Consider the following 22,102-nt stretch of genomic DNA (forward strand, 5'->3'; position numbering starts at 1 on the left):
ACCCAGTAAATGTTAGCTCATCATCGTCACTGTCATCCCTGTCACTGAAGACTCACCTGGTAAGGATCTAAAGCTGCTCTTGATTTCTCTAAACAGAGTCAGTTGCTGGTTTTTCTATAGTGTTCCAAACATTCGTTACTTGGACACTTATATTATCTTAACTATTTCTGTCTTCACTCTACATTGTGAGTTCCTCAAGCAACTGTTTAACTTCATTTTTATATCCTCAACTTCATTTTTATATCCACACCAGCAATGTATCTGGTGCATAGGAGGTGGTAGATAAATAGATACTTGAAGAATCTTGATTCTTAGCTCACACTGTTCTCGAGAATCATTTCCAGTTTGATTGCAGATCTAAATGTGAAAGTTAAAACTATAAAGATTCTAGGAAAAGAATAGGAGAATATCTTCATGGTCCAGGAGCAGAGGAAGATTTCTTGAACAAAACAAAACAAAAAAAATTACTCTAAAAAAAGAAACTTACATATTGGTATCAAGAATAGAAGACATCTGGAAGATTATTTTCTCAGAGGAAAACCAAAACAATCCAAACATAAAATTTAGGTGTGTAAATTAACTTCCAATTTCAAATGTTTTAAATGTGTAGCTCTTAAGTGCTACAATGTTTTAAAATATTACAGTACCTTTTTACCCCAATAATCATGATCTAAAACCTTGATATCTTATTGTTTTTCCTATAGTACTGGGATGGCAGGATGACCTTTCTCAATAGAACTCAAGGTCATATGAACTCACCAATGCTCTGTCAGTCTTTAGTAGCTCTTATCTAACAGTTCAGATGTGGACCATCAGTTTTAATATTACATGGAGCTTTTACTGAATGATGTTTGTTGATCCTGGTTACTATATCTTCATATTTTAAATATGTCATCTGACAGCCTTCTAGAAGAAAGAAGATCTCTGAACCTCTACATTTATTGTATATTTTTGCAACTTCAATTTTTTGTATATTATTTTATGCATAGTAAATTAGTGATGTTAAAAATATAGAGTATTAAAACTAATTATACATATGGCAGCATTATAGGCTCAAAACACTTTTACTAACAGATGTGCCCATTGACTACTGGTTTAATTAAAATGCTTTATACTCAGGGCAGAAACAGTTGCCAGAATTTTTTCTGGTAGTATGATCATGATCAAGAGTTTTACACCCAGTTCTCTGTGGCTGCAGGGATTGGGGGAGGTGGTGTTGACATGGGGTCATTTGGTTGATTCATATTTGGTAGGGACTTGATCCCCTTAGGATGTTCATAGTGATGTTTTAAATTAAGAGACAGGTGAGTGTATGCATTAAAAAATAGATTATAATGTATCTTTTTAAAAGTGATCTTAAAATGTCTATTATAAAGAGTGGTAAGCTGTAAGTCAGAAATGGGTAAATGTTGCTTAATTTTAATTAACTATTTTCTTATATCCTAGGCTGACCAGATATCTGGGTTTCATATAAGATCTGTTCTCTGTGTCCCTATTTGGAATAGCAACCACCAAATAATTGGTAAGACATTACCTAAGTAGTTCAAACTTCTTTTATAAAGACAAATTTACATTAAAATACACCTTATCTTTTTTACCTGCTCGCCCCTTTTACACTTGATCTTACTGAAAAGACCAAGAATTGATACCTGCTCCCCTCTTTTATGTCCAGGACTTGTCAGCCTATGTTTCATTCTTTTGTTTAATCTCATAAGTGCAGACTCCTGGTGAATCAACATTAATCTGAACAACGAACAAATATTTATTCTTTTAACCAAGGACCAATAATTTTGAAGTTGGAGAAGATCTCAGAAATCAACTAATAGGACTTTCTTATCTTACCTTGTAGAAATTGAAGTGGGGGTATCATGCAAAGTCCAGAATAAAATCACAGAGGGAGTCAGTAGCAGGGTAGAGATTAAAAGTCAGGGCTCCTAACTCCTATACAGACTTTCCATTACATCTTTATGTTTACATCTATGCTTTTACGCACAGAGTATGTGCAAAGGAAAAAGAACATGTATTTTTTTTTTAATTTTTTAATGTTTATTTATTTTTGAGAGAGAGACAGAGTGCAAGCAGGGGAGGGTCAGAGAGAGAGGAAGACACAGAATCTAAAGCAGGCTCCAGAATCTGAGCTGTCAACACAGAGCCTGACCCAGGGCTCGAACTCATCTATGGCGAGATCATGACCTGAGCTGAAGTCAAATGTTCAACTGACAGGGCCACCCAGGCACCCCCAAAACATGTATTATTAGACATATACTGAGCATGCATCTTTCTGTTTGGATGATTCTAAAATAGGCTGGGGGCGCCTGGGTGACTCAGTCGGTTAAGCAGCCGACTTCAGCTCAGGTCACGATCTCGAGGTCTGTGAGTTTGAGCCCCGTCTCAGGCTCTGGGCTGATGGCTCAGAGCCTGGAGCCTGCTTCCGATTCTGTGTCTCCCTCTCTCTCTGCCCCTCCCCCATTCATGCTCTGTCTCTCTCTGTCTCAAAAAAAATAAATAAAGGTTAAAAAAAAATTTTTTTTTTTTTTAATAAAATAGGCTGTACTTGACCCAGAATATGGAACTGTGGTCCAAAGGAGCTTCTAAGTTTTCTCTACCTCCTGTTCTTCTTTCCCTCCCCTCAAAACCTCAGTCAGGAAAGTATCAAACCTAAGGAAGAAGTCAGTGGTTAGAGAAGTCATAAAGAGTGAAGGAATTATTAAAATTATTGAAACACAATTAAAACATGATTTTTTTCCTAGGGGACTAGGTACTAGTGCATCTATTTGCCTCTCTTCGCTTCCCCCTGACATTGCCTGTTAAACTGAAAGGCACTGCTGCTTATCAAGAACTTAGTATTCTGTCAATGTTGTCAGGACTTGAGCCATAACAGAATTTTTTCATCCATTTGCTTAATTTATAGAAAAATATTGGTATATTAATGAACACAGAATATTCTAAGATTAGTGTCCAGTGGCAACCTCAAATCTAATCCTAGCTTTTCATTCCTTTCTTTTTAACTTTTATTTTTATTTTTTACTTATTTTGAGGAGGGGTGGCAAGTGGGGAAGGGACAAAAAGAGTGGGAGAGAGAGAATCCCAGGCAGGCTCTGAGCTGACAGCACAGAGCCCAACTCGGGGCTCGAACTCACGAACCAGGAGAGATCATGATCTGAGCCAAAATCGAGAGTCAGACACTTAACCACTAAGCCACCCAGTTGCCCCATAGCTTTCATTCGTAACAGTAAACATCTGTTATGCTTTCAAAACTAAGACTGCAGTTTGCCTACTACATGCTAAAAGATTTGTGTTTCATTACATATGTCGTCTAGCATATGATGACTTACCTCCCTAGTGAGAAGTTAGGTATTTTAAAAAACACAACCATGCTTTAGAATTATAGCTATTTTTTTGTTTGTACTAAATGGGGACACAGGGGAATGTTTTTCAAGATTGTTCAGTTTTTCTGGTTAGAGCTGTATGTTTTGAGACATCTGGCACAGTGCTGGAAATGAACTTTGGAAAGAGGAAATGTACATAAATTAAGTTTGTTAGAACTGTATGTACCCCATTGGTAGCAGAAGCAGAACTAACCTTGCTTTGAAGATTGACGGTGTCCTAATTCCCAACTTCTTTAATGTTCACTTTAAAACATTCCAACATTATCTCATTTATTTTTTTCTTTAAAGTTTATTTATTTATTTTGAGAGAGAGAGAAAGCACGAGTCAAGAGTGACAGAGAGAGAGGGAGAGAATCCCAAGCAGGTTCCACGCTGCCAGCAGGGAACCTGATGAGGGGCCTGAACCCACGAACCGTGAGATCATGACCTGAGCTGAAGTCAGATGCTTCATTGACTGAGCCCACCCAGGCGCCCCCAAACATTATCTCATTTAATCTTCCTAACCCTCTGAGATAGTTAACGTTTTAATTCCCACTTTACAGATGAGGAATTTTAGTGCTAAAAAAGTTAGGTAACTTGTTTAAGGTAACAGCTGTGGTGGAGTTGAAATGTGAGCTGAGACAGTGTGACACCAGAGCCCATGTTCTTAATCACTATGCCACACTGCCTCACTCAAGCACTGTGTTCCAGGGGATTGAAAAAATAAAAAAAATTATATATATACATGCACACACATGTGTATTTACACAGTTAAGCTCAATTACGTATCTAATTGCATGTATGTGTATGTCCATGTGTATATATATGTCCGATAGATCAGAGTGATTGTGCACAGTCATCTCGAAAAACATTTTCAAGGATTCAGACTGATGCGTGGTAGAGCTTTAGGCTTCACCGTGAGCCAGTTTGGATATCACAACCTTGAAGATCGACTGCATTGCTGTGTACCTCAGATCCCCTCTCCTAAAGACAGCAGGCACTAGGGAGACCAGAGATTAAACTGAGTGTCTGAAGTTACCTAGGGGAGGTATGGAGTCAGCCGGGGCTTATTATATTGTGGTAACACAGTGAGCAGTGCTGAAACTGACCACATAAACCAAACTCTTCCCACAGGAGTGGCTCAGGTGTTAAATAGACTTGATGGGAAAGCTTTTGATGACGCAGATCAACGACTTTTTGAGGTAAGAAAATAAATTTGTGAACCAAAGGTTATAGCTGAGTCACCTATAGTCTCCTAGTAGCAGCTTGCCAAAATTTGTCAAGCGTTTATGGATAGTCGTGAGACCTTGAGCCAGCTCTGCCGGCTGTATGGCCATCACCTTCCTTGGGTTTTCAAGCTTCCATTTATTCCCATCTGCCCTCTACCTGGAAAGGTTGGCCTGGAACAGGCTTCCTTATAAACTTTGCACCAACAAATAACCAACATGAAACCCCCACGATTATTTTTCTCTAGCCAAGAACATCTCACAGCTTCTTTACTAACTGGTTCTAAATCTACCTTCCTTCCTTTTCACATTTACCTCATGGGTATTGTCACTTGGTTTCCTCATCAAAATATTTTATACCCTAGCCACTAAAAAGAGGTTGCTTTAGTTAAATGGAATGGAATTACTAAAATCAGTCCACGATCTAAATGAATTAAGAACACATTTGGTAAGACTGTAAGTATGTTTTTAAATTTACAAAGTCATTTTTTCCACAATGACATGAAATTAACAATTTTTTCTCATGTGCAATGTGAGCTATAAAGCTGTTACATGACAATAGTAATTAAGAATTTTAATGTGCATATTTCCCCAAGGCCTACCTCTGTGTACAATAAAATTATATTTTCAGACCCATTTCTGATGAGTGCCTGCTTTCATATAAGATTATGCCAGTGAGTTATTGCAGTTTTTAATTAGTGGGCTTTCTCTTTCCTAGGCTTTTGTCATCTTCTGTGGCCTTGGCATCAACAACACAATTATGTACGATCAAGTGAAGAAGTCCTGGGCCAAACAGTCTGTGGCTCTTGATGTAAGTCAGTATTTATGTCCAAATCACATGCTAAAAAGCCCTAATTTTATGAGAGAAAAAAAGCCCTTATTATGGGCCTTAATTTCTCAATTTTTAATTACCTATTCATTGGGCTTTAATTATTCTAGAGTCATGGGTTTGGCTCTGATGAAAGCCAGACCCACTCTTAACAATGCTCATATGCTCACAATTTTGCATGCAATTTTAGGGAGTGCACAGATTCCTTGAAGGCCATCCATATACGTTGTACAGTTAGATACAGATTTTATGTGTTAGGTTTATTAAAAGGGATGATCCAAAAAATAGTCAGGATGTTAAATGCGTTATGAACTTATTTTGAATATGTATAGATAGTCTGGAAATGCACAACTTCTCATACCACAGAAGAAAACTTCACTACAAAGACATGTGACCCAGGTGGGGACAGGCTACTCCGGGCATTATCTAGCTCCCCCACTACACATGTGTACATCCCACCAAGAGCTCTGACCTGTTTCCCAGGCCTGACCTGCATCTCCTCTCAGACTAGGTTCTAAGACTATAGTGCTCTCCCCTGAATCTCCTTGTTTTGACCCAAGACCTATTGTCCCAACTTCTGGTCTATAGCCATTATCAAAGATTCTTTTTTCTATCTGTGAAATACTTCTTAACTAGGGCAGATAAAATATCAATGATATGTGACATTATCTAGAACATGATAATATAATACATGTACAGTCTTCAAAGTATTCTGTGTAACAAGTGAGATATTGGTAGAAAGATAAAACCGAGGGAGAGGATAAGTAAGCAACACAGTGGTACCTGAAGTACTCTGATTTAAGACTAAAAGACCTAAAATCAGTTATTTACCGATATACTTTTCTACCCTTAATTAGACCATGAACCTTGGAAGCACAGGGATTTTATCTTTTTTATAATCTTATTCCCTAGTGCCTAGCAGGGCACTTAGCACAGAGAATGCTTTTATTAAATGGTTTGGGGATGGATGGAGGAAGGGAGGAAGAGACAGAAAGAGGAAAGAAAGGATGGAAGAAAGAGATTCCCCTGCCCAACGAAAAGGATTTTTTTTTTTGGCTCTCCCTCGGAGTCCTGCTTTGTTTATATGTAATATCTTTACAACAAGGAATAAAAATAATACATCCAGGATGAATTAATAAGTAAATGAACTGTGGATATGCAATGAATAAGAATCACTAATAGACCATTAGGTCTATGTGCAGAAGTATTTTCACATCCTGACTCCGTCACCTACCTCAAGTGTGAGAATTAAATGAGATAATATAAGAGAAGATTTTAATACTCCATCAACAAAATTACAGTAAGGACAATAATTGCTATATTATTACTTGCAGTAATGTGTTTATTACTGAGAAATCACCATAGATTGTGAGAAAGAACAAAGGACAGGGATTTGGAACAGCAAATGTTGTCATGACTCCACCATCTTCAAATTTTGACCTCCACAGGGTTGCCTCACTCAGCTTTTGTTTCTTTAAAAACTTTAGTTTCTGCATCTGTAAAAAAGGACACACTATACACTAGTCCCACACAAACTCTACTTCATGTTGTCGTGTTGGACTTCACACATACAGAGCATCTCATATATACCCACATACGCACTCCTCGCCCACCTCCTGGTGGGTCTCCATCCTGTTGGGAAGGGGGTGGAATCAGTGGGCTGAAGCAGGAATTGCCATTCACCAAGGAGAGGCCACTCTCTGACTGGCACCACCGCTAGTCATCGACCTAGAAAATTCTAATACAGCCACGGTGTCCTCACCCATGAATTGCTCATTTGGGTTCATAGACCACTCTGTTACCTTCTGCCCTGACATACAAAAATTATTACTGACACTCCCAAATTTCCAGCCCAAGTATTGTGGTAGTCTCACCCTTTCAGAAGTTGCTTGTATGTGTGGACTTACATGTTCTGTGTGCTTTCCCGATCAGAATTCTGGTGTTGCCATCTTGGTTTCCTCCCTCCCTGCTCCACTCAACCCCTACCCCACCAGATACCACATTCCCATCTCTAATGATCGGGTGGCATCCACCCCACTCTCTCATCCAGGAATGCATATGCAAGAATATCTGGAAGGATTTCTTATCTCAGGGCTTTACAAAGACAAAAAGTGTTTTGTTGAGAACTACTAAACCCAAACTCAGGAATGAGATCTTCTTATACTATAGTATACATTAGCTTCTGAATGATTATATATTTTTAAAATTTATGTACTTATAAATATTATAGATGCATGTGAATAATATAATTTAAGGTGCATATTTCTATTAAAAGTATGTATTTATAACCAGCCTATTCCAATAAAGGATTTAAGCTACTTGATAGGAATGTAAATGATCCAACAAATGTTTTAAGGTAAAGTAATGATGATGATGATGATGATGATAATAACAACAGCAACAATAACAGAGGGGAGAGAGAGAGAGAGAGAGAGAGAGAGAGAGAGAGAGAGAGAACACACTAACCAGAGGGGACAGAACCACACACAGTGCTATCCTTATATCATCTCCTCCTTCTCCCCAAGAATGTGGGGTGACCTTCCCCTTTTTTTCCATTGTGGCTAAGGGAAGATTCCTCACTTGGATCTGGGCAGGCTCCTCTTCCACTCGTGTTGTCTCATTTTTACTTACTCTCTTCAGGTTGTTTTCTGCTTGATCTTGCATAAGATCTTTGTCTAAGTGTAGCTTTACCATCCCCATAATCTTTTTGCAGTGTGTTTTTTTCAGCTGGCAACAAGAGTGAAGGGAAGTAATCCATCCCACAGCCCCCAGTGACAGTAACCACCCCAGAAGGCTTTCCCTCCCCAGAAAGCGAGCACATATATTTCATGGCCTGGAGAGGTAATGTGAATAGATTTTTTTCCTGTGTGTTCAGGAGACTCTTGAGAGATAGCACAGCATTCTCTTGTCTTTTAAGAATCCTTTCTCTCAGGCATTTTTAATAAAAATACTACCTTGGTGCATTCTCTGGAAGTATTTCCCCTGTTCTCTGGGAAGTTTACGTCTTACGGATGCTTGCCGAAGTGTCCAGGGTTCACAGGAAGTGCACTTCTAAGGCACACCTTGCTGTGTATCAGTATCCCCTGCAGGAGGCTGCTGGCTTTATCTGAGCGAGAGGCAATGCGAGGAAAAGATTTAGAGACTTGTCTTTTACATTAGTCTGATCAGTCTAGTTAGGACTGAATCTGTGTTCAGTAGCTGTGGATCTTAGGGAAGCTACTTAACTTCGCAATCTCAGTTGTTGCACGTGTTAGATGGGTTTGGTAAGAAAGGTGTTTTAACAGGGTGATAAAACAGTTGCAGGAAAAGTATTTAGAGAGTGTTTAGTTACAGTTAGCACTTAATAAAAGCTGGCTGTTCTATTAACCAGAGCGCTTGCTGCCCTTAATCTGCACTGAGTACTGAATGCTCTGCCCAAGAATTGCTTATAAAACTGTTCTGATTGAGGGGCTGGGGAGGAGGTGTAATTTTTTGCCCCTTTTATGGGGAAGATCGTTTCCTGCTTAAAGTTTGAGCTGAAGACAGATCCCCAGTTTCCCAGATCCTGGGCACATCCTGTGTTCCACCACTGAGCATCCCAGCAGCATTGGAGCTATAGCTGCTGGGCTGCAGTGAGCCGCTGCTCGCCATTGCCCCCTACTCCTTGCCCCTACTGCTTGCCTCTGCTTCCCACTGCCCTATATGTTTCTATAGAAAAGACCAGGCACTGTAAATACAGAATTTCCCATGTTAAAAATAGCTATGCAGGTCTTCAAAAGCTGTACATCCCCAAGGGCAAAGCCTCCCCAGAAGATCTCCCATGCTATGGGGTCGCTTCCCCGTTGCCACATACTGGCAACTTAAGCTCATTTTAACCTAATCCACAAATGGTGAAAAATAAAAATATAAACATATGATATGCTTTCTACTTTTTTGGCCTTTAAAAAATGAAGTGACTAATACATTGTCTGGATTTTGTTTAACAATTGAATTATAAAGCACTATTATTTTGATTATTGCTTTTCTTAAGTTCTTATAATTTAGTTATGTAATTCTATTTAAAAGTCTGTTTCCTAAATATATAAAACTAATACTCGATGACTCTTAGAGAGCTGAGATGCTCTTAAAGCTGAATAATGGAACAAAGAGGGGAATTTACTATCATTTTTCATAACTTTAATTGTTTTATCCTGATTTCCATTCTGTCTGAGTGCCAAGAGCTTCACGGGAAGTATACTAATGTATGTTCACATTTTCTGAGTGTAAGAATCCCATGATAAAAGAGGGAAACTTCACCTGAAATTCCAGAACACAGAGCAAATACAACATGAATGGAAATCAGAATATTACTTCTTCATTTTGCACACCAAGAATTGTCCTTTGGGGTGTCTTTCATAGATACTGCAAATGAAGCCTTGCTGGATACTGATGAGAAATTTTCCGGAAAATATAAGTCAGTGTATTAAGGGACACCTAATACCCCTCTATGACCAGATGAGGAAAGGGACGAGGGTCAGACAGAGGGTGTAGAAAGGGCATATGTAGTCAGAAGTCAAGCCCCATTTACTCTACCTCCCCAAAGCCTCTCCCATCCATTTCCTCCTTTCCAATAGCCATAGCAGCCATCCTACTTAAGGGCTTCCTTACCTCTTGACGGAACAATCGTAATACCCACCTGTCTGTTCTTTCTAAAGCGTATTTCAGATTGCATCACTCACCCACTCACGGATCCTAAATTATTCCCCCATTATCTATCAGAGTACCAACTTCCTGGCCCTCGGGGCCCTTTGAAATTTCATATCAAACTATCTTCCTGCCCCCAGCTCTCATTTCTCTTTTCAGAGCATTCTGTGCTACTTACAAACTCACCTACATCGTAGTCTACAGATCAGCCACCTGCTTCTCTGCCATCTGATCTCTAACACCTTCCCTGCTTCAGTTATTCTCTGTTCCAATTATGCTGCCTCCCCTCAAAGTTGTTCTGTCATTCAAAGCTCACCTTAAATGTAATCTTTTCTATAAATCTTCTAATCCCATGCTTACTTGCTCCTGACTTCATCCTATGTTATCGTTAATTGTGACTTTGTATGTTTTCCTCTGTTAGAACATGCTATCTATTCTCTGTTATCTATTCTTTATTCCTTTCAGTGGTTTACCTATAAAACCAAAAGTATATTGAATAAGTGAATGCTTACAGCCACAAATAATGTTTCTGGGCTGCCGTGTCAGCTTTCCAAAAGGGAAAAGCTTAGGCTGTGATGGAAAAGGTGGCAGTCACCTTATTGGCAGTCTTGCTGACCACAGACTTGCATAGCACACCTCTGTATTCCCTTTCTCCTTTATAGGTCATGAGGACCAATCTTTTCTGTTTACTTATTTTAGGGGGGATCTCTTCCAAGGTATGATCTCCCCTCAGGTATTCCTTTTGATGATGATTAAGGAGCCAACCTGGCTTCCTGAAGATAAGGAAAAAAGAGAGAAGTGAAAGACATGATTCTACCGTGCGTAATCTCCTAAGCTCCAAGGGGAAAATTTTCTCTAACTGGGTGATTGACACAGCTAGACTCAGGATGCCAACAGAATGTCACTCCATTATTTTTCATCCCTCTTCCTTTAGACCTACTCTCTGGAATCAAACTTCCCTACTCTTGGATGAACTCTCTGGTACGTTACATGGCTCTTGTGACACACTCAGGTGTTAAATAGCCTCCGAGCTCCTCTCTTTCCCTGAGATTAGAAGCTATGATCAGGAGAAGGTCATAGTGAGCTTCCTTGCTCTTCTTCACTTTACCTCCTCCCCAAGACAGGTGTAGAGAGCAAGATGGAAGTAGGATAAAGAGCAAACTCATACTCTAACCTGGTTTCAAGGCCCTCTATGTCAAGCACCAACATTTTTTTAATTGTGAGTTGCTTTCATAAATTCTTCAGAGAATTCTGGAGCCTAGAAATCTCCCGTTGTCAGTCCCTGATGTAGGTTTACCTCTCCTGACTGACAGGTTATAATTGTCTCTCGGGCCCTGGCTTCTGGTGGCCCACATTTTTCTCTTTTATTTATTGTGGTCAAATAAACGCAACATAAAATTTACCATTTTTAAGTGTACAGTTCAGTGGCACTAAATAACATTCACAATGTTGAACAATCATCACCACCACCCATCTCTGGAACGGTTTCATCTTCCCAAACGAAAACTCTGTGCCCATGAGACACTAACTCCTCATTCCCCTCTCTAGCCCTTGGCAGCCACTATTCCACTTTATGGCTATGAACTTGACTCCTCTACATACCTCATGTAAGTGGAATCAGTATCATGTAAGGACAGTATTTGTCCTTTTGTGACTGACTTATTTCACTTACCATAATGTCTTCAAGGGTCATTCATGTTGTAGTTTGTGTCAGAATTTCCTTATTTTTTTTAGGACTGAATAATATTCCACTGTAAGAATATACCATATTTTGTTCATCCACTCATTGCTTCCTGATCTGAGTCTTTTTAAGCCTGTGCATCTTTCACAGATCCATTTGGCCCCTGGACAGCCACATGTGTTGGACCTTTAGGTTGCACGAAGCAGCCCTCTCTTCCTGCCCACTAACCTTTAGAATTTTTTTTTTCAATATATGAAATTTATTGTCAAATTGGTTTCCATACAACACCCAGTGCTCATCCCAAAAGGTGCCCTCCTCAATACCCATCACCCACCCTCCCCTCCCTCCCACCCCCCATCAACTCTCAGTTTGTTCTCAGTTTTTAAGAGTCTCTTATGCTTTGGCTCTCTCCCACTCTAACCTCTTTTTTTTTTTTCCTTCCCCCCCACCGCCGATGGGTTTCTGTTAAGTTTCTCAGGATCCACATAAGAGTGAAACCATATGGTATCTGTCTTTCTCTGTATGGCTTATTTCACTTAGCATCACACTCTCCAGTTCCATCCACGTTGCTACAAAAGGCCATATTTCATTCTTTCTCATTGCCACGTAGTATTCCATTGTGTATATAAACCACAATTTCTTTATCCATTCATCAGTTGATGGACATTTAGGCTCTTTCCATAATTTGGCTATTGTTGAGAGTGCTGCTATAAACATTGGGGTACAAGGGCCCCTATGCATCAGTACTCCTGTATCCCTTGGGTAAATTCCTAGCAGTGCTATTGCTGGGTCATAGGGTAGGTCTATTTTTAATTTTCTGAGGAACCTCCACACTGTTTTCCAGAGCAGCTGCACCAGTTTGCATTCCCACCAACAGTGCAAGAGGGTTCCCGTTTCTCCACATCCTCTCCAGCATCTATAGTCTCCTGATTTCTTCATTTTGGCCACTCTGACTGGTGTGAGGTGATATCTGAGTGTGGTTTTGATTTGTATTTCCCTGATAAGGAGTGACGCTGAACATCTTTTCATGTGCCTGTTGGCCATCTGGATGTCTTCTTTAGAGAAGTGTCTATTCATGTTTTCTGCCCATTTCTTCACTGGATTATTTGTTTTTCGGGTGTGAAGTTTGGTGAGCTCTTTATAGATTTTGGATACTAGCCCTTTGTCCGATATGTCATTTGCAAATATCTTTTCCCATTCCGTTGGTTGCCTTTTCGTTTTGTTGGTTGTTTCCTTTGCTGTGCAGAAGCTTTTTATCTTCATAAGGTCCCAGTAGTTCATTTTTGCTTTTAATTCCCTTGCCTTTGGGGATGTGTCAAGTAAGAGATTGCTACGGCTGAGGTCAGAGAGGTCTTTTCCTGCTTTCTCCTCTAGGGTTTTGATGGTTTCCTGTCTCACATTCAGGTCCTTTATCCATTTTGAGTTTATTTTTGTGAATGGTGTGAGAAAGTGGTCTAGTTTCAACCTTCTGCATGTTGCTGTCCAGTTCTCCCAGCACCATTTGTTAAAGAGACTGTCTTTTTTCCATTGGATGTTCTTTCCTGCTTTGTCAAAGATTAGTTGGCCATACGTTTGTGGGTCTAGTTCTGGGGTTTCTATTCTATTCCATTGGTCTATGGGTCTGTTTTTGTGCCAATACCATGCTGTCTTGATGATGACAGCTTTGTAGTAGAGGCTAAAGTCTGGGATTGTGATGCCTCCTGCTTTGGTCTTCTTCTTCAAAATTACTTTGACTATTTGGGGCCTTTTGTGGTTCCATATGAATTTTAGGATTGCTTGTTCTAGTTTCCAGAAGAATGCTGGTGCAATTTTGAGTGGGATTGCATTGAATGTGTAGATAGCTTTGGGTAGTATTGACATTTTGACAATATTTATTCTTCTAATCCATGAGCAGGGAATGTCTTTCCATTTCTTTATATCTTCTTCAATTACCTTCATAAGCTTTCTATAGTTTTCAGCATACAGATCTTTTACATCTTTGGTTAGATTTATTCCTAGGTATTTTATGCTTCTTGGTGCAATTGTGAATGGGATCAGTTTCTTTGTCTTTCTGTTGCTTTATTGTTAGTGTATAAGAATGCAACTGATTTCTGTACATTGATTTTGTATCCTGCAACTTTGCTGAATTCATGTATCAGTTCTAGCAGACTTTTGGTGGAGTCTACCGGATTTTCCATGTATAATATCATGTCATCTGCAAAAAGCGAAAGCTTGACTTCATCTTTGCCAATTTTGATGCCTTTGATTTCCTTTTGTTCTCTGATTGCTGATGCTAGAACTTCCAACACTATGTTAAACAACAGCGGTGAGAGTGGGCATCCCTGTCGTGTTCCTGATCTCAGGGAAAAAGCTCTCAGTTTTTCCCCGTTGAGGATGATGTTAGCTGTGGGCTTTTCATAAATGGCTTTTATGATGTTTAAGTATGTTCCTTCTATCCCGACTTTCTGAAGGGTTTTTATTAAGAAAGGGTGCTGAATTTTGTCAAAGGCCTTTTCTGCATTGATTGACAGGATCATATGGTTCTTATCTTTTCTTTTATGAATGTGATGTATCGTGTTGATTGATTTGCAAATGTTGAACCAGCCCTGCAGCCCAGGAATGAATCCCACTTGAGCATGGTGAATAATTCTTTTTATATGCTGTTGAATTCGATTTGCTAGTATCTTACTGAGAATTTTTGCATCCATATTCATCAGGGATATTGGCCTGTAGTTCTCTTTTTTTACTGGGTCTCTGTCTGGTTTGGGAATCAAAGTAATACTGGCTTCATAGAATGAATCTGGAAGTTTTCCTTCCCTTTCTATTTCTTGGAATAGCTTGAGAAGGATAGGTATTATCTCTGCTTTAAACGTCTGGTAGAACTCCCCTGGGAAGCCATCTGGTCCTGGACTCTTACTTGTTGGGAGATTTTTGATAACTGATTCAATTTCTTCGCTGGTTATGGGTCTGTTCAAGCTTTCTATTTCCTCCTGATTGAGTTTTGGAAGCGTGTGGGTGTTTAGGAATTTGTCCATTTCTTCCAGGTTGTCCAATTTGTTGGCATATAATTTTTCATAGTATTCCCTGATAATCATTTGTATCTCTGAGGGATTGGTTGTAATAATTCCATTTTCATTCATGATTTTATCTATTTGGGTCATCTCCCTTTTCTTTTTGAGAAGCCTGGCTAGAGGTTTGTCAATTTTGTTAATTTTTTCAAAAAACCAACTCTTGGTTTCGTTGATCTGCTCTACAGTTTTTTTAGATTCTATATTGTTTATTTCTGCTCTGATCTTTATGATTTCTCTTCTTCTGCTGGGTTTAGGCTGCCTTTGCTGTTCTGCTTCTATTTCCTTTAGGTGTGCTGTTAGATTTTGTATTTGGGATTTTTCTTGTTTCTTGAGATAGGCCTGGATTGCAATGTATTTTCCTCTCAGGACTGCCTTCGCTGCATCCCAAAGCGTTTGGATTGTTGTATTTTCATTTTCGTTTGTTTCCATATATTTTTTAATTTCTTCTCTAATTGCCTGGTTGACCCACTCATTCGTTAGTAGGGTGTTCTTTAACCTCCATGCTTTTGGAGGTTTTCCAGACTTTTTCCTGTGGTTGATTTCAAGCTTCATAGCATTGTGGTCTGAAGGTCTGAAAGTATGCATGGTATAATTTCAATTCTTGTATAGTTATGAAGGGCTGTTTTGTGACCCAGTATATGATCTATCTTGGAGAATGTTCCATGTGCACTCGAGAAGAAAGTATATTCTGTTGCTTTGGGATGCAGAGTTCTAAATATATCTGTCAAGTCCATCTGATCCAATGTATCATTCAGGGCCCGTGTTTCTTTATTGACTGTGTGTCTAGATGATCTATCCATTTCTGTAAGTGGGGTGTTAAAGTCCCCTGCAATGACCACACTCTTATCAATAAGGTTGCTTATGTTTATGAGTAATTGTTTTATATATCTGGGGGCTCCGGTATTCGGCGCATAGACATTTATAATTGTTAGCTCTTCCTGATGGATAGACCCTGTAATTATTATATAATGCCCTTCTTCATCTCTTGTTACAGCCTTTAATTTAAAGTCTAGTTTGTCTGATATAAGTATGGCTACTCCAGCTTTCTTTTGGCTTCCAGTAGCATGATAAATAGTTCTCCATCCCCTCACTCTCAATCTAAGGGTGTCCTCAGGTCTAAAATGAGTCTCTTGTAGGCAGCAAATAGATGGGTCTTGTTTTTTTATCCATTCTGATACCCTATGTCTTTTGGTTGGCGCATTTAATCCATTTACATTCAGTGTTATTATAGAAAGATACGGGTTTAGAGTCATTGTGATGTCTGTATGTTTTATGCTTGTAGTGATGTCCCTGGTACTTTGTCTCACAGGATCCCCCTTAGGATCTCTTGTAGGGCTGGTTTAGTGGTGACAAATTCCTTCAGTTTTTGTTTGTTTGGGAAGACCTTTATCTCTCCTTCTATTCTAAATGACAGACTTGCTGGATAAAGGATTCTCGGCTGCATATTTTTTCTGTTTAGCACACTGAAGATATCGTGCCAAGCCTTTCTGGCCTGCCAAGTTTCAAAGGAGAGATCAGTCACGAGTCTTATAGGTCTCCCTTTATATGTGAGGGCACGTTTATCCCTCGCTGCTTTCAGAATTTTCTCTTTATCCTTGTATTTTGCCAGTTTCACTATGATATGTCGTGCAGAAGATCGATTCAAGTTACGTCTGAAGGGAGTTCTCTGTGCCTCTTGGATTTCAATGCCTTTTTCCTTCCCCGGTTCAGGGAAGTTCTCAGCTATAATTTCTTCAAGTACCCCTTCAGCACCTTTCCCTCTCTCTTCCTCCTCTGGGATACCAATTATGCGTATATTATTTCTTTTTAGTGTATCACTTAGTTCTCTAATTTTTCCCTCATACTCCTGGATTTTTTTATCTCTCTTTCTCTCAGCTTCCTCTTTTTCCATAACTTTATCTTCTAGTTCACCTATTCTCTCCTCTGCCTCTTCAATCCGAGCTGTCGTGGTTTCCATTTTGTTTTGCATTTCGTTTAAAGCGCTTTTCAGCTCCTCGTGACTGTTCCTTAGTCCCTTGATCTCTGTGGCAAGAGATTCTCTGCTGTCCTGTATACTGTTTTCAAGCCCAGCGATTAATTTTATGACTATTATTCTAAATTCACTTTCTGTTATATTATTTAAATCCTTTTTGATCAGTTCATTAGCTGTTGTTATTTCCTGGAGATTCTTCTGAGGGGAATTCTTCCGTTTGGTCATTTTGGATAGTCCCTGGAGTGGTGAGGACCTGCAGGGCACTTCCCCTGTGCTGTGGTGTATAACTGGAGTTGGTGGGCGGGGCCGCAGTCCGACCTGATGTCTGCCCCCAGCCCACCGCTGGGGCCACAGTCAGACCGGTGTGTGCCTTCTCTTCCCCTCTCCTAGGGGCGGGATTCACTGTGGGGTGGCGTGGCCCGTCTGGGCTACTTGCACACTGCCAGGCTTGTGGTGCTGGGGATCTGGCGTATTAGCTGGGGTGGGTAGGCAAGGTGCACGGGGGGTGGAGGGGCAGGCTTAGCTCGCTTCTCCTTAGGTGATCCACTTCAGGAGGGGCCCTGTGGCAGCGGGAGGGAGTCAGATCCGCTGCCGGAGGTTTGGCTCCGCAGAAGCACAGAGTTGGGTTTTGCGCTGAGCGAGCAAGTTCCCTGGCAGGAACTGGTTCCCTTTGGGATTTTGGCTGGGGATGGGCGAGGGAGATGGCGCTGGCGAGCGCCTTTGTTCCCCACCAAACTGAGCTCTGTCATCCGGGGGCTCAGCAACTCTCCCTCCCTTTGTCCTCCAGCCTTCCCGCTTTCTGAGCAGAGCTGTTGACTTATGACCTCCCAGACGCTAAGTCGCACTTGCTGTCGGAACACACTCTGTCCGGCCCCTCCGCTTTTGCCAGCCAGACTCGGGGGCTCTGCTTGGCCGGCAGGCCACCCCTCCGCCCCGGCTCCCTCCCGCCAGTCCGTGGAGCGCGCACCGCCTCGCCGCCCTTCCTACCCTCTTCTGTGGGCCTCTCGTCTGTGCTTGGCTCTGGAGACTCCATTCTGCTAATCCTCTGGCGGTTTTCTGGGCTATTTAGGCAGGTATAGGTGGAATCTAAGTGATCAGCAGGACGCGCGGTGAGCCCAGCGTCCTCCTACGCCGCCATCTTCCTTTTCTTCTGTCTAACCTTTAGAATTTTTAGGCATGAATCAGTAACTGGTCCCACACCACACTCTGGGGAAAGACATATTAAGTTCTATAAGTGGTTCTCTGGAAAGAACCCTCAAAAAACTCTAATTTTTAATATTGTGTTCTCTCCTGAATTATCTCCCTTGTCTCACACAATGCAGAGATGGGCAACAAAGCACCTTAGCTTGAAGGTAGCAGAACTAGCTTGGGACATCTTCTTTCCAAGTCCTGTATTGGTAGCCTAGAAGGTCTAGCCTCTCCTTTTAGAATGCAGTATCTGTTGTTCTCAACTATAAAGTCAGACAGAAAGAGTCCCATTTAAACATGCTGTTATCGGGGCACCTAGGTGGCTCAATCAGTTAAGCATCTGACTCTCGATTTAAGCTCAGGTCATGATCTCATGGTTCGTGAGATCAAGTCCCATGGGATTCTCTCTCTCTCTGCCCCTCCCCGACTTGTGCTCTCCCTCTCAAATGAATAAACATTTTTTAAACAAATAATTAAAAAGTAATTATTTGCAGTAAAATATGCTGTTATATACCAAAATGGCTTTCCAGACCAAGTTACTGTCAGAACGTGATCCAGTGATTGTCCAAATGATAAATGTCTACCCTTGGAAAATCCTTGTTTATTTGCAGGTTCAATGGATATAGGTTATCAATTACAAGACCAAATTCAAAACATCAGCAGAAGTGGAATTGTTCCCATTTGTAAATTCTTCTTTACTGAAAATACGTTGCATTATGTAAACACTTCTTTTGAAGAAAGGAGAAAGAGGAAACCCAAATGAACTACTTCCCTCAAATGGTTATGTGGTTATTAGTTCCCCATTGTAGCCACTACTACACTTTAAGTAACTTTAAAAACAAACAACACTTTGGAAGCTGTTCTCTGTGAGAATTCTGGGCTCCTACTGAGCTAGTTTATAAATTACGATCAAATAATTGTGGCTGTCAAAAGGGGCTTAAGAGAACAATCATACCAACTTTCTTGAACTTCTTCTTCTTTGGATGTGTAGCACAGTAAAGACCAATTAAGTGGCTAGTGTGTGCTTCCACTTTTCCACTTGCTACTTTTGGTAGCAGACTTTTATTCCAGCTAATTCTTGGTTATTCTGTGTACCTACAAAAGTTTAGACTTAACATATCTAGCAATTACAATCTCCATTAAAAAACAAATATATGTTATTAACAGAATACTGATATGATGTTTTTATATATCGTGGTTTATCTTTAACTTCTCTCCATGGCTTTTCACATCCAGACACTTACCAGTCCCAGTCAGTTTTGTTCTTGCTGTGCCTCTGTGTTCATGGTTCAGGTCTTTATTTCCTCTTCCTGGTTTAATTCTGCACACCCAAGCTGAGGATCCTGGCTCTGGTTTCTTCTTTCCTGACCCATGGTACACTCAACATACAGATTTATTTTCCTAAAATGCAATACTGATCATATCTGTGCTCTGAAACCATCAGTGGCTCCCCACTGCCTGCAAATTAGAGCTTTCAAAATTTTCCACTATTGACAGCAATCTTTTTGCTTCAGCTCTCACTTCCATCTTCTAGAAAAAAGACTGTTATTTTGTGTTTCTCAAAAATATCCCAAGACTCCCACTCTGGGTATTTTCTCCATTTGCTTAAAGTACCTTCTAACAAACATCAAATTTCATCTTTTCCATATATGTTTCCTGATCTGCCCCCAACAGATGTGATGGTTCCTTCCTTTTAATCTCTACAAAAGGTTATTTTGCATAAAATCGCTGTTGTGTTAGTTGATCTTCAAGTATAAATATTTTACAAAGACTAGTAAAAACATGGTACTGATAATGTAAGTAGCTTATATGAAGATAAAGATTAGTCCAATAGTTTTCTTATGATTTTTCTATACTAAGTATGACCCATATAAGATAATATTTTTTTTTACTTGTTCTTTTTTAAATGGTTTTTCAAAAGATGTTATTTAATGTTATTAAATCAAAGTATTATTGTTATGGAAGATGCAGAATGTTTTTATGAGAAGAAATTGAAAAATCAGTGGTAACCAGTGCTTAGAACTAACCACCTTATCATTTGGGTTGACAATTTTCATTTTTCTTTCAACCCTTTTAAGAGATCACTGTCTTCTGGCTTTCACTATTACTAATGAAAAACCTGCCATCGTTCTTATTGTTCCCTTAAATGTAACGTGTCTCTATTTCTCACTGCTCTTAACAACTTCTTATTACTTCTGGGTTATTTTGTTTTCAATATATTTGTTGTAAACTACATACATCTGAATTTAATCTTTAAATTCAATATGAGAATCTTTGTTTTTGATGAAGGATTTGATTTTACATATGTTACCTTATTCGTCCTGAGTTTTTACTTTTTTATGTTTTGCTTTTTTCTGAGCTTTACTATGTGGATTCTATTTTGCTTGATTTTGGACTCCAACGAAGTGGAAGTTATTTATTATGCTTCTTTCACAAAAGCATTTTTTAATCAAGATTTCTATAATTATTAAAAACAAAAATGAGCCAGTATCTTTTAACTCCTTACTACGCAGGAAAATGAATTGTGTGCACTTAACCCTCAGTTGCCTGGTTTTGTTTATGCATTATAAGATTTTAATTACATTATCATGAGCAAACTGTTAAATTTATACAGTGCAGTTATTATTTTAAAAGTACTACTCATATTTTTCAGTACTAATATAACTGTATTTTTAATACTTATTTAGACATAGTTTTTGTTTTGGTACCCTAATCATGTCCATCAAACCACCTCAAAACTTAATAGTTTTAAAACAACAATTTTGTTATTTTTCACTAATACACCTTGACACTGCAGGAAGTGTTCCCACCTGCTTCTTCCCAGAGTCACCCACCACCACCTCTAGAGATAACCATTGGTCTGACTTTTCCACCATAGATTAGTTTTACCCATTCTAGAATTTCACATAAATTAAATTACACAGTATGAACTCCTTTGTTTAAGTCTTCTTTCAACCCACACAATCCATTTGACGGTTACCCGTATTGGGTATATAAGTTTGTTCCTTTTAATTGATGATTAGTGTTTCATTGTGGGATTATACCACAATTTTTTTGTTTACCCATCCTTCCATTGATCAATATGTAGGCTATTTCCGGTTTGGGGCTATATGAATAAGGCTGCTATGAACATTTTTGTATAAGTATTTTTATAAACATATGCTTTTATTTCTCTGGGGCTAGTACCTAGTATTAGAATTACTAAATCAAAAGGTCAGTGTGCAGGGGTGCCTGGGTGGCTAGTCACTTAAGCATTCGGCTCTTGATATTGGCTCAGGTCATGATCTCACAGTTGGTGGGACCGAACGCTACATCAGTGCAGAGCCTGCCTGAGATTCTCTGTCTCTTCCTGTCTGTCTGCCCATCTTCTGTTCATGCACGTGTTGCAAGCATGCATATGCTCACACATTCTCTCTCTCTCTCAAAATAAATAAATAATCATTTTTAAAAGGTCAGTGTGTATTTAGTTTTATAAGAAATTGCCAAATATGTTTTCCTTCCAATGTGGTGTCCCATTGTACTCTCCTACCAAGTAATTATGAAAGTTATAGTTGTTTCACAGTCTCATCGATACTTGATGCCATCACTGTTTTCAACATTAGCCATTTTGGTAAATATTACGTTGTGGTTTTAATTTTAATTTCCTTGATGACTAATAATGTATATTTTTGCATGTGTTTATTTACTATTTGTGTATCTTTTGTGAGCTGTCCAAATTTCTGCCCTCTTTTAATTGGATTGCTTGCCTTTTTATTATTGAGTGGTAGGAGTTCTCTTCATATAGCCTGGATACTGATCCTGGTAAGATATATGTATTGTAAATGTTTTCTCCAAATCTGTACCTTGCTTACTCATTTTCTTTATGATGTCTTTTGATGAGCAGATGTTTTTAGTTTTGATGAAGTCTTATTTGTCATTTCTTTTAGTTTTAAGGTTACTGCTTTCTGTGATATAAGAAACCTCTGCCTACCCACAAATCAGGAATATATCCCCCTATGTTTTCATCTAAAAGCTGTAGCGTTTTAGTGTTTACATTTGGCTCTGTGATCTAGCTCAATGATTTTCGTATGTGGTAGCAGTTGAAGTTCATTTTATCATCGTCCCATCTATTCAAAAGTTCTTTTTT

The 22,102-nt window shown here is 39.4% G+C and overlaps 1 protein-coding gene across 4 annotated transcripts in view; it reads left to right on the forward strand.

Annotated features, from left to right (window-relative positions):
• Window positions 1–22,102, forward strand: part of PDE11A (phosphodiesterase 11A) — a 413,203-nt gene that overhangs the window by 238,554 nt on the left and 152,547 nt on the right. For all 4 annotated transcript variants that reach the window (XM_049615974.1, XM_049615976.1, XM_049615975.1 and 1 more), the window contains 3 exons: window positions 1,447–1,522; window positions 4,503–4,570; window positions 5,313–5,405. In XM_049615974.1, coding sequence (XP_049471931.1) covers window positions 1,447–1,522; window positions 4,503–4,570; window positions 5,313–5,405 — 237 coding nt within the window. The remainder of the gene's footprint in view (window positions 1–1,446; window positions 1,523–4,502; window positions 4,571–5,312; window positions 5,406–22,102) is intronic.

Source organism: Panthera uncia (genome assembly GCF_023721935.1).
Source record: "Panthera uncia isolate 11264 chromosome C1 unlocalized genomic scaffold, Puncia_PCG_1.0 HiC_scaffold_3, whole genome shotgun sequence".
Lineage (NCBI taxonomy): Eukaryota > Metazoa > Chordata > Mammalia > Carnivora > Felidae > Panthera > Panthera uncia.